This window comes from Eupeodes corollae, chromosome 3 (genome assembly GCF_945859685.1).
Source record: "Eupeodes corollae chromosome 3, idEupCoro1.1, whole genome shotgun sequence".
NCBI lineage: Eukaryota > Metazoa > Arthropoda > Insecta > Diptera > Syrphidae > Eupeodes > Eupeodes corollae.
The window spans coordinates 63,663,318-63,676,230 of NC_079149.1; the positions used below are offsets into that span (position 1 = coordinate 63,663,318).

Sequence of the window (12,913 nt, forward strand, 5' to 3'; positions counted from 1 at the left end):
TCAAAGTTTTGAAAAGATATTTAAGCCGAAAATCAATTTTTACCAACTTTTATTATTTTTTTTGTTTAGGTTTTTATTTTTTGTAAAGAACTTGTCCATTCGATTTTTCTCAAAATTTTACCGAATGTTGAAAACAATATTTCTTATAAGATAAAAGCCATTTAAAAGCATAATCTCAAGTTTTTGAAAAGATATTTGATTCGAAATTCAATTTTTGCCAACTTTGAGTAATGTTTTTTTTTTAGGTTTTTAATTTTTATAAAAATACCGTCAATTTGATTTTTCTCAAAATTGTACCAGACGTTCAAAACGTTATTCTGTGTAGCACAAAAGTGGGTTGGAGATGAAATCATTTTTTATTCGTAAAAGGTGACAATTTTTTTTTTCAGCTTTTTCGGTTTATTAAAAAAGTTTCTTGAGAGCCCTTTCTGCATACCAATATTACCTGTATAACATTATTTATTTGAAGTCGATATCTCTTCTGGTTCTTGAGCTATGGATGACGAAAAAACGTCACGAACGTAGGGACGTACGAACGTACGTACACACGCACAGGGCCGGATTGAGGGGAGGGCAACCGGGGCGTAAGCCCCGGTGCCTCCACAAACGGGGGCCCACAATAAATACTTCGTAAAATGTTTGTTTCAAATTCCAACTAGTAAACATGTTTTCCTTTGGTATTTATTTTTTGTTTGCTCATTTTCCTTTACCTACAGCCTACAGTACTTTGTACATACATGATTATTCAATTCCATTAATCTTAAATTACAGAAATCATTAATCTATATTTGTTCACTCCAATCAGGCAATCAGTGAAATATCAAAATCCAATTCACTTCCCAACCTTCTACAGAAGATGAGTGGTCTCGAAACCGCTTTGTTTGCAACATTTTGGAACGATATCTTAGCACGATTCAACGCTACAAACAAGATGTTGCAAGATCCGAAAAGGAATCTTGAATCGACAATGCGTGCACTAGAATGATGGAAATCATTCGTGAAATCCAAACGAAATGATTTTGATAAATACGAAGAAGCAGCCAAAAAATATCCCATTATGATGAATATGTGCAATCGCGCACCCACACCAGAACGAAAAAGGTGAGCTTGAATCTGCTCGATAACGGGAAAGCACAAGACGCAAGTCTGTCACCTAACGAAAAATACAGAGCATCCGGCTTTATCAAAGTGATTGACCAGCTATCCGTTTCTCTTACTAAAAGATTGCATGCCTATTAATCTGCACGTTCGCACGCTGCAGCAGAGGCATTGGTGAAAGTGTATCCGGATGGTAATGAGTTGGTTCAATTTGTGTCTTTGATTCACTCATACAAAAAAATTCTCGAAAATCTCAAATACAGAATATATTTGGTTTTGATGGTAACAAATTGCACTGGATAGCGCTCATTTTCAAAAATGAAAATAATTAAAAATAGGCTTCGAACCACGATGTGACAAAACCATCTATCGACGCTTTCTCTCCTGAACATTGAAAGCGATTTACTCCGAGAACTGGATTTTAACGAAACCATCAATGATTTTTCGGCGAAAAAACCGTAAGGTTCCGTTCTTTAACCCATAAATTTGATTTCAGCTAATTCTTTATTTTTGTTTACATTTATATGTGTATAGTAAATTATTTGTTGAAAAACTCGAGTAAAAAAAATGGTTTACGTGATTTTGAAAATTATTTGGGGTGAGGGGGCCTCCGCTCCTTTATTTCTCCGAGGCCTCTGGACCTCTAAATCCAAACGCACGCACAGACATCTTTCTAAAAATCTTTTATTTTGACTCTAGGAACCTTGAAACGTCGAGAAATTTCTAAATTTTTAATTTGACAAATTGGACCCATTACAATAACTTCTAATAGGAAGTTTATAACTTTTTTCTCGTTGGGTTGTAAATTACCTTTTAAACCAATTATTACAAGTAGTATGGGACGGTTTCAAACTTCATATCCAGAAATTAAACACTATCTTCGTTTATCTCTCTTTCTAATCTTCACTTTCTGATCTTTTTCAACTAAATTGACGACATCATCCTTAGCTTCTTATACTCCTTATTAGAGTCATACTTAATTCTGATTAGAACTGCATTGTCCAAGGAAGAATTATAAACCGTATTGAATTTATAATGCTTCGAAAACACATTATTGCACTTGACTTGCATCTAGGAGATTGATCTTACTTTTCTACGAACTGTCAAACTCTATTCGCGTTCCACATACCATCCACAGTGCAACGAATAAATTGTTGGCGCTGAATTTAACCTCAAAATTATACCACTCTTGTTGTTTGTTGAAAAGGGTAATTATAAATTGACAATCCTTCGTTGTCTGCGAATAGAAAAAAGCTCATGTGAAAGAAAAGTCAAAATATGCGAACATTCACAGTTCGCAGTTCGTAGCTCATGTGCAAGTTGCTTAAAACCTTTATTCGTCTCAAAATCTAGAGTACAATTGTCATATTAAGTAGTATTCACATGAGCGCGACCAACGAACGACGAATGAATTACAAAATGTGAATTTTTATACGTTTGAAGACATAATTTCTACACAAATTTTTAACAAAACGATAGCAATATAGTTTCTATTTGATTTATGAAACATACTTTTACTTTTCAATGTCATATATTAATAAATTTAAGAAAACAAATTTATTAGTCGCGAACAAAATTTAAGTTTATACGAACTGTCAAACTATATTCGCGTTCCACATAATCCACACTCGCAACGAATAAAATAATCGCGCGTACTTAGCCTAAAAAAATCATTCTTGTTCATTCATTCGCGACGAATTAAAAACTCTCAAGTGAAAGAAATGTCAAAATCGATGAATATTCGTTCATTCGTTGGTCTTTGGTCGTGCTCATGTGAATAATGCTTTAGACTTTTTTCTTCAATTAACCTATTGGATGTTCTGGACAGAAGATATAAGCATCTCTTGATCACTGTCCAAATATTTCTCGTGTTATTATATGTTATCGCTATTTTCATAAACCGCTGCTTTAGTGAAATACCTGCTCGCTTTCCTCTCCTCAAACAATTCAAACGAAATATCCATCTTTTAAGTTGTTTATTGTTTCAAGCCGCACTTCACGAATGTCATATTCACATGTCACCTTTGCTGTAATTAAACAAAAATAAAAATACCGAATCCCCCGCTTAAAAAAACATCATATTTGGAAGGGCGCTTGCAAATGTTCTTGAGATAAATCTACAGTTAAAATAAAAAATAATGCAAATGCTTCACTACATACCTATTTTATCAATCTTAAGCAGTACATTGATCTTACGAATAACCTGAAACAAAAATAAATATCTTCCTTCATATTAATACAAACCTCGAAGATGTTGATCGCCTTCTTTTATTATTTGGTTTTAATTCTTTGTTATTTTTTACTTCACCATCTACATACCTCTTTTGCTATAGGTACCCTCGCTATACGCAAACGCACAAATCCACATTACATATTGATACCTATACTGCCCAAAGTTGCATATGGAACGTAGGTACATCGCGACGAAGACGTCTCAGTGTTGGGCCTGGGTGCACCAATGTAGGATGGACCTGTTGCCTTAATAAACTCGGTCATAAAAATCATGGGCGTGTAACATTAGCTATTCCTATCATTTATTAATCTTTTCTTTGATAAGAAACTTCCCTTAGAGGTGCAGTAAAAATCTTATCACAGATGAGCCTCGGGGAATTTCAGTCAGCCATGGATATGAGTCTTGCAAATCACGAAATTGCAGTTCGAAGAAATATTTATGGCGCTTCTAAGCCATTGAGCAGATCTTAAGCCCTCTTGCTCTTAGTCAGATTATATCGGCTCCTCTCCTTTCAATAAGCGGTGTATATGTTTTGTTTATACACGTTTCACTACATGTTGGTTCTTATAAGCAAATGCAATTTGGGTGCGGTATTCGGTGAAGATAGGTACCTGCAATAAAAATAAGGAGTGCGTCTTAACAATTCACTCAATTCATTGATAAAAGTTATACCTATCAATGTCAAAACAAAAAGTTGATAATTTTGTACTTTATGCTCGTGTGTTGATCTCAGGAAGTTAAATTGAAACCCAAAAACTTTTCAGGTCAGTTCTAAATGTTCACATTTGTAATTAATCGTGTCAAAAGTTATCTCTTCTTTTTGTTTAATTTTATAAACGCAGACCATGAAGATGGATTTGACATAAAATCGTCAGGAAAAAACTTGCTTGAGACAATTAATATTTAGTAAAAAGTATGAAAAGAAGAAAACAATCAACGAAATACGTTGGTTAATTATTAAATTAATAAATTCCGTAAACAACTTCTGTGGGCGAGTCATTTCAGGGATGAAGGGGACCTACAGTTTTTATGGCAAGTCCGAAAGGCTAATTTGAAAAAGATCTTTTTAAGAATTACTCTTAAAGAATTTGTCAATTTCCGTGAAAAAATCTTTTAGGTGGCACAGGAAGGGATTGAATCTCTCGCCCATCACGCAACGGGCATTAATATCAGGTTTATTGTATAAAGTTTTTTTTTGGTGCGGATTGATTTTGGCGCCCCATGGCGGTCGGTTTGTTTTGGTGACATCTGTCAAATATTTTCTTTATTATTCAGTTGTTCATGGAAAGTTACACGGTTGAACAGCACGTTGTAATAATAAAACTTTATTATCAAAATGAGTGTTTGTTGACGCAAACGTTGCGCGCATTTTCCCGTAGATGTGGTGGCCCTTCGCAGTCGACTCTTCAACGTTTGGTGGCCAAATTTCAGACGACCGGTTCAGTAAAAAATCAGCCAACACCCTTAAAGGACAAGATCAGCCGAGAACATCGCCGCGCTCCATGAAAGTGTACAGCAGAACCCGAGACAGTCTATTCCTCGCCGTGGACAAGCACTCAGGCTTTTGCGGACTTCAAGTTAGAGAATTTTGCGTCGGGACGTAGGCCTACGCCCGTACAAGACCCAACTGACCCAGCAGGTCAAAGTTCATGACTAAAGACAAAGCCGCCGTTTTTTAATCGTTTGGAAGAGGACAAAATTTTGGCCGAAAATCTTTAGTGACAAGGTGCATTTTTGGATGTATGGCTGTGTTAACAAGCAATATTACCGTATATAGGACGACACCAACCCACTCGAGGTGAACCAGGTGATAATGCATCCTCAAAAAGTTACCGTTTGGTATGGACTTTGGGTTCGGCCGGCCACGGTTCAGATTATGAAGAATGTTCATGCAACGAAATGCATTTCCGGTTTGCAAAAATAGCAATACACACAGATTACAGAATTTCAAATCAATCCTTAGTGGATAATACACGGGCTCTCATAGGAACTTAATTGATGAAGAGCTGCCTACATCCTAGTGCTCCTTGAAGTCTCTATTTTTATTTCTCACCCAACAATGCAAACAAAAATATAAATAAGGAGACTTTGGCATTACTGGTGATTGCAATGTTTTTCGGTCTTAAAAATGTTTTCTGAGTAAAAAAAAGAAGAAATGTCGCATGCACTCATTCTCTTTTAATCTCAATGGCGGTTCCAGAGGGGGGTCGTTCGTATCCCCCTCCCCCGGGAGATAATTTGTTTGTATTTTTGTAGGAATTCCCTTCAATTCAAAACTAATCGCATTGAGTCAATGGATATGACACCTATATTATATTTTGAATTATTTATTTTACGTACATGAAAACAAAATTTGTATTTTACTTTCTAAACTTTGTAGCAAAAAGTAACACTTTTAACTGAGGGTTGGACCAAGAACATAATATGAATCTGACATTCAGCCTAATTCCAAAAACTTAACACAAATTCATCAAATTTCGTCCAATGGACCAGGATCCAGGGGGGTCATATGAGCCATAAATCTTATGCAGTTAAGTTGTGTAAGTAAACTTTTATTAGTAATTTAACGACATTAACCAAAAAGTGGTTTGTTGTCAACAAAATTTAAAATTTTTGTAACTTGAGTAATGCTTTAAATTATATTCATAAAATTTGTTTTCAAGAAAAAGAGCAAGGATTCGGGTTTTTAAGAAGAGACTTTGAATAAGAGATCTTCAATTTTATATTAAGTTCCCTTTAAATTCCTGAAACTAGCCTTCAAATCCGTCGTATGCACATAAATAGTGAACATTGAAGTGATTTTTACTTGCGACACATAGGAACTATGTATACGACAAGTATTGCATTCGTAAAATTTTCGAATCAAACATGACATTACGATGTTAGAAAAGTTAAAAAAGTGGCTCCCCCATTCCATCCGTCTATCTGTCTGCCCTGGCCCCTAAGGCATAAACAACTGTGCCGATTGAAACTAAGCCGATTAGCTTAAGGCGTTTTTTCATGTTTTAATACTAAAAATAACTGCTGTCCCCATACAAATTTTTTGGTGTAAATTCGAAAATTCAATTTTTTTTTCAGAAATGAACCGATAGATTTTTTAGAACTTTCTCTAATTTTTTCATAATTCGGCCTCTTTTACAAGAAAAACATATTTTGTTATTGCTCCAGAACGATACCCCTCATAAAGCCGTTATTTTATTTTAAAATTTTCTCAAGAACTTAATCAGATTTCAATAATCTTGTCTTTCAATTCAAGCTCTTGTCGATGGTCAAACTTTCAAATTGATGATGGTTTTTGATGATCGAAAATGTCATTATTTTTTTTTAAAGGCATTTAAATTTTTGAGAACATTTTTTTTGCAGGTATTGCAGCCTGGCAACATATTTCTTTCAAAATTGATTTTCTGCTTTCCGAATAAAAATTTTTAAGGTCGTAACAAAAATTAAAGAAATCTACATTTTGAAGGGAATTTGCTTAAGATATTCTAGAATGGAGATTTAAACACGAATTTCAGAATATAAACGTCCCAAACCAACAAAAGTGACACTTTTGTTAAACTAATGGCTAATTGAAAAACACAATGCACGTTTCATATCTATTAATATAAAAGCTTTGAATTTTTTGAGACCTGAAGTTAAAAGAGATTCTGAAACGTGTAATTTGTGACTTCCACACAAAAGTTTATTCCCAGCTTATTTGGTTACCTTAGTTTGTTTTTATTTTATATTCAGGGGGAAATTATGTACTTAAATGCACTTATTTCCTCAAATAACTATTGTCATGAAAAAGTGCTTTCTCAAAATTAGCCGTTCGGAGTCGGCATATAAAATGTAGGTCCCCTCCATTCCTGACAACATTACTCGCACATAGGAATGGTTGAGAGTTGTAAGTCACTAGGCCTTGGTTCTCAACGGACTGTCGTGCCACCCAATTTATTATATTTCCTCAAATTCAAGAACCAAACATTTTTCTCTCTGCAATTCTAAAACTTTGTTGACTCTTTTAAGATGAAGCATCAGCTCCAATCTACGAGTAAGCAGATTGGTAGCGATAAATAAATTGAGTCCGAAAAAAACTACGTCAAAAAAAAAACAGAAAATTCTTGATATCAGATTCTATCTCATTTTCTGGGGTTTTGAAATTGTGTAGCATTTTTCGCATTAATATAAATGGCAACAAAAAAGAATATTTTTTTTTTTGAAGAAAGCAAAGTTTCAAAACAATTTCGTACAATTCTCCATTAGAGCAATAAAAACCCTATAAACTATTGTGTTTTTCTCTTAAATATGACATATTTAGAAAACTGTTAGAGTCTTGGAATATGTAAATACTCAGACTATACCTTGCTGGACAATAGAGTTCTAAAATATTTTAATACCTAAAGTTGTCAGTAGTAGCCCAAAAATGCAGAGATCTTCATAAATGCAGGTTATAGGAAGTGCCATTATGCAGATATGAAGACGAACATTGTCATCTTATAGGACTCAATCTTTAATAATTGTTTTTTTTTTTGGCATCCATCTTTTACGTTCTACTTTTCTTTTCAACCGCAAATACAGACATTCAAATCGGCCACATTTGTTTTCGCTCTAAAGTGATATAACACCAAATTGATCTGTCATCCGACCCAAATCCAATTGGAGCTTTCGAAACTTTATGCCGATATCGTATAAAAAAGGGTGTCAATATTACAACACCTAATTTAGGCATGTTGAGACACAGACAGTGTCAGTGTTAAAAGGATATGTAGGAGTCTATATACCCAACGCCCGTTGTTTCAAATATTCAAATTTGAATATCAAAGAAATATTATCGAGCATTTCGGATCGGCCGCAAGAGTGCGTTACAAATTCATCTACCCATTTTTACTTTTGCTTCATCATCATCATTCGTCGATTTGCCTTCAGCTAGATAACGTCGTTCATGTTTCAATCAAATAATTAATTAAATCGATTACTTTATAAATAATACTTAAATACATACATATATTGTTTAATACATTGAGTCGCGTTTTTAATTTAATTTAGTCGACACGCTCCTAAATTGGTGACCCCGACGTGATTGCCAACTAATAAATTAAATAAATATATACGTATGTATATTGTGTTGCGATTTTTTTTTTTTTTGTTTTTGTCACGGTGAACAAAGAAAATGCCTGAAACCAACGACCAACCTGTGAACGCTAAAGCTGATGCTCCGACAGACAATTCAATGGAAGCATTGGAAGCGCAATTGCAAGATCTCCAGCAACAAGTACTTTCCCAGCAGGCACTAGCACAAGCAGCGAGAGGTACGGAGGTTGAATCTAGCCATGCTCAAGTGCGACCACCACCTTTTTGGCGAGAAAATGTGAAGCTCTGGTTCGCTCAACTCGAAGCACAGTTAACATTGGTGAATTTGCGATCTGATGCCCGAAAGTTTAACCTCGTCATTGCTCATCTGGATCAGACCACAGCCACAGAAGTACAAGACGTCATCATCAATCCACCACAAGGTAATGCATATGTTTGATTAAAAGAAGAACTTATTTCTCGTTTGGCCCCATCTAGAGACACACAGATAAGGCAAATGCTAGATCAAGAACAGCTAGGTGACAGGAAACCGTCTCAGTTTCTTCGACGATTGAAGGATTTAGCTGGCGGTACAATGACTGACGATGCTTTAAAGGCAATTTGGATTGATAGATTGCCTGTCCAAACACAATCTATACTTGCTGCACATCCTCCTGGTACAGCTGAAAATCCAACAAATCTTGATAACCTTGGTCTCATCGCAGACAGAATCAACGACGTCATTCCACAGCAACAAGTTGCCAGCACATCTAGCCACCCAAATCCTTCATTTTTGAGTCTCTCAGAGAAAGTGGAACAACTGGCTAAGCAAGTTGAAGCCATGTACACGAACCGAGGAGACCAAAATCGCAGGCTGGCAAGATCGAGATCACGCTCTCGTGCTAGGCAAAACAGAAATCCAACACCAACTTCGAACGAGAAGAAAAACAACAATCAAACTCGTTTTTGCTATTTCCATCGTAACTGGGGATCTAAAGCAAGAAATTGCCGCCCACCATGTGATTTCAACCAGCAAGCGGGAAACGAAAACGGATGTCATTGATGACGGTGAATGACAGCCAAACTTCCAGCCGTCTTTTCATCACGGACAAAACGTCAAAATTGCAATTTTTGGTAGATACGGGCTCGGACGTTTCGGTGTTTCCACATACCGGTTCACGTCAAAAGTCAAAACCATCCGACTATACTCTTTTCGCTGCAAACGGAATCCCGATTCCAACCTACGGTTTTCGCACCTTGCAGATGAACTTAGGCCTCCGTCGAGATTTTACATGGCGTTTTGTGGTAGCAGAAGTCAGCAAACCTATTATCGGTGCGGACTTTCTAGCTTTCTATCAACTTCTTGTGGACGTATCACACAGCAGATTGCTAGACGGAATTACTGGACTTTCCGCACTGGGTTGCCACGCATTTGAGATGTCATCACATGTGAAATCAGTTTCCGGAACTTCAAAGTACATCGAGCTGCTTAAAAAGTATCCCAGTTTGACTCGACCAGATGGAAGCTTCAAAGAAATCCGACACTCCACCGTTCATCACATCAATACGAAAGCAGGCCCTCCAGTTAGCTGCAAATCACGACGTTTAGCACCTGACAAGATGAAAATTGTAATAGTAATAAATAGAAGTGAGTTCGAGACAATGCTGAAAATGGGAATAGCTCGCCGTTCCGAAAGCTGCTGGTCATCACCACTTCATCTCGTTGCCAAAAAGTCAAGTGATTGGCGTCCGTGTGGAGATTACCGCTCTTTAAACGACCGCACGATTCCAGACAACTATCCTCCAAGAAATCTTCAGGATTGTTCAGCTAATCTCTCAGGGAAGAAAATATTTTCCAAGATTGATTTGGTAAGAGCGTTCAATCAGATTCCGATCGCACCAAAAGACATCAAGAAAACGGCCATAGTTACACCATTTGGACTGTTTGAGTTTGCGTTCATGACGTTTGGCCTCCGAAATGCCGCCCAGACCTTTCAGAGGTTCATCGACGACGTCACAAATGGTCTCGACTTTTGCTTTCCATACGTGGACGATATTTTGGTGGCATCGGATGCCGAAGAGCAACATTTTCACCATCTTCAAACTCTTTTCGAAAGACTCAACAAATTTGGCGTTGTCATGAATGTTGCCTAATGCGAGTTTGGTAAGTCTAAAATAACATTTTTAGATTATTTGATATCAAGCGATGGCATACGACCGCCCGAAGAACGAATCCAGGCAATTATTGATTGTAAGCCACCAACGACAGTTAAGCAGCTTAGAAGATTTCTGGGTTCTATCAACTTCTATAGGCGCTTCGTCAAAAACGCAGCCAGCCTTCAAGCTCCACTGAACGAGTGCTTAAAGGGACCGGACATCAAAGGCAACAATCCATCACTTGGACAAAACCACTTTTGCAAGCTTTTGCTGCTTGTAAAGAGGGACTTATTAAAGCTGCCTTGCTTGCACATCCTGATCCGACACTCGAATGGGGACTTTTCACTGATACATCAGACTGTGCCATGGGTGCAGTCCTACAACAGAAAACCCCAATCGGTTGGCAGTCACTGTCATATTTTGCAAAGAGCATGGGCAAAGTCATGCATTCCGTGCCAACGATCAAAGATAACTCGTCATACGTCATTCCCTGTTGGAAACTTTGAACAACCATCGTCGAGGTTTGAGCATATACATGTCGACTTCGTTGGACCACTGCCATATCCACGAGGATTCAGATTTTGCCTTACGGTTGTCGATAGGTACTCGCGCTGGCCTGAAGCTTACCCTTTAGAAGATTCCACTGCTGAGACACTTGCAAGAACACTCTTCGCTAATTGGATATCCCGTTTTGGAGTACAACTCAAGGTTACATCTGACCGTGGCAGACAATTTTTGTCTGATCTATTTCAGGCTTTGACAAAATTGTTTGGCATCAATCATCTGACGACAACTGCTTACCACCCTGCCGCTAATGGCATGGTTGAAAGGTTCCATCGCCAATTGAAAGCCGCTATTGAGTGTCATGAATCCCCAGCATGGGCCGATGAACTTCCTGTTGTACTCCTTGGGCTAAGGACAGCATACAAAGAAGACTTACAAGCTACAGTAGCCGAAATGTTGTATGGAGAATCCATCAGAATCTCCGGTGAATTTTTGTCACCACGAAAAGATAGCGTCAGTGATCCGACAACCTTCATCAACCAACTTCGACTTCATTTTGAACATCTAACACCAGTTTCAGCATCTCGTCACGGATCCAGAAAAATCTTTGTGTTCAAAGAACTATCTACATCATCCCACGTTTTCATCAGAAGAGATGCAGTTAGAATCGGACTACAACAACCATATGAAGGTCCATTCCCCGTCGTTAAAAGATCAAATAAATTTTTTGTTGTTAAGATTCGAGGAAAAGAGGTAACAGTTTCAATCGATCGTTTAAAACCGGCTTTTCTACTTTCAGACAATCATAATCCCAGCTCAGAAAAACCAACATCTCTACCCGTCTCTCCAGAAACAGCTGATGACATCATCATCCGAAAAACTAGATCAGGTAGATCAGTTCGAATTCCAGACAGACTTGGGATAAATAGGAACTAACTTCAATCCCATCGTAACAAAGTCACTGGAAGGGGAGTGTTGTAGGAGTCTATATACCCAACGCCCGTTGTTTCAAATATTCAAATTTGAATATCAAAGAAATATTATCGAGCATTTCGGATCGGCCGCAAGAGTGCGTTACAAATTCATCTACCCATTTTCACTTTTGCTTCATCATCATCATTCGTCGATTTGCCTTCAGCCAGATAACGTCGTTCATGTTTCAATCAAATAATTAATTAAATCGATTACTTTATAAATAATACTTAAATACATACATATATTGTTTAATACATTGAGTCGCGTTTTTAATTTAATTTAGTCGACACGCTCCTAAAGATATAAATCAATCTTTTTAAGGCCTTGAGAAGGAATGGTAGGCTTTTAGGTCTTGGATTTAAAGGATTAACTAGTAAGTAAAAGAATGTAGATTCCTGTAAAATATTGTGTAAGAATCGATGAACATTTGATTTTCTCATTTTATTTTAAGGGTTAATCTGGTTTCTATTACTAACTTTGACATTTATACATAGCGCGTGACTTAACGTGTAAGTAATGTGTTGCACACATTTTTAATTTGAAAAATATTCTTCTAATAAACATTTAGCTCTTTAAATTGGATCGTAGGTCCCATCCATTCCAGGCGAAACACACACACAAATCAACGTTCGCAAGGTAGTTGTTTATGAGTTTCAACGCCACAAAATCCAAACTTATTTATTAAAGGTGTTCATGCATCAAATTTATACAGCACGGGCCTCTATGAGAACAGATTTCATCAAAGGCTGCCTGTAGTCCGTCTTTAAATAAAAACACTTTAGTACTATCATGAAGGAGACTCTTCGGGTGACATCTATTGGATACTGAAACATCAGTTCGTGTAGACTTTTTTGACATATCCCTTGCTTAAAAAACTTCAACGCCACATTGCAA

The 12,913-nt window shown here is 37.0% G+C and overlaps 1 protein-coding gene across 1 annotated transcript; it reads left to right on the forward strand.

Moving 5' to 3' along the window:
- The first annotated feature begins 8,900 nt into the window (after positions 1-8,900).
- On the forward strand, positions 8,901-9,446 carry LOC129950515 (uncharacterized). The gene has a single exon (XM_056062448.1). It carries the CDS (start codon positions 8,901-8,903, stop codon positions 9,444-9,446), a length of 546 nt encoding a protein of 181 aa, XP_055918423.1.
- Positions 9,447-12,913: the final 3,467 nt, after the last annotated feature.

Excerpts from the sequence above, each read along its gene's own strand:
- LOC129950515 (XM_056062448.1), top strand. The coding sequence starts at position 8,901 with ATGCTAGATCAAGAACAGCTAGGTGACAGGAAACCGTCTCAGTTTCTT.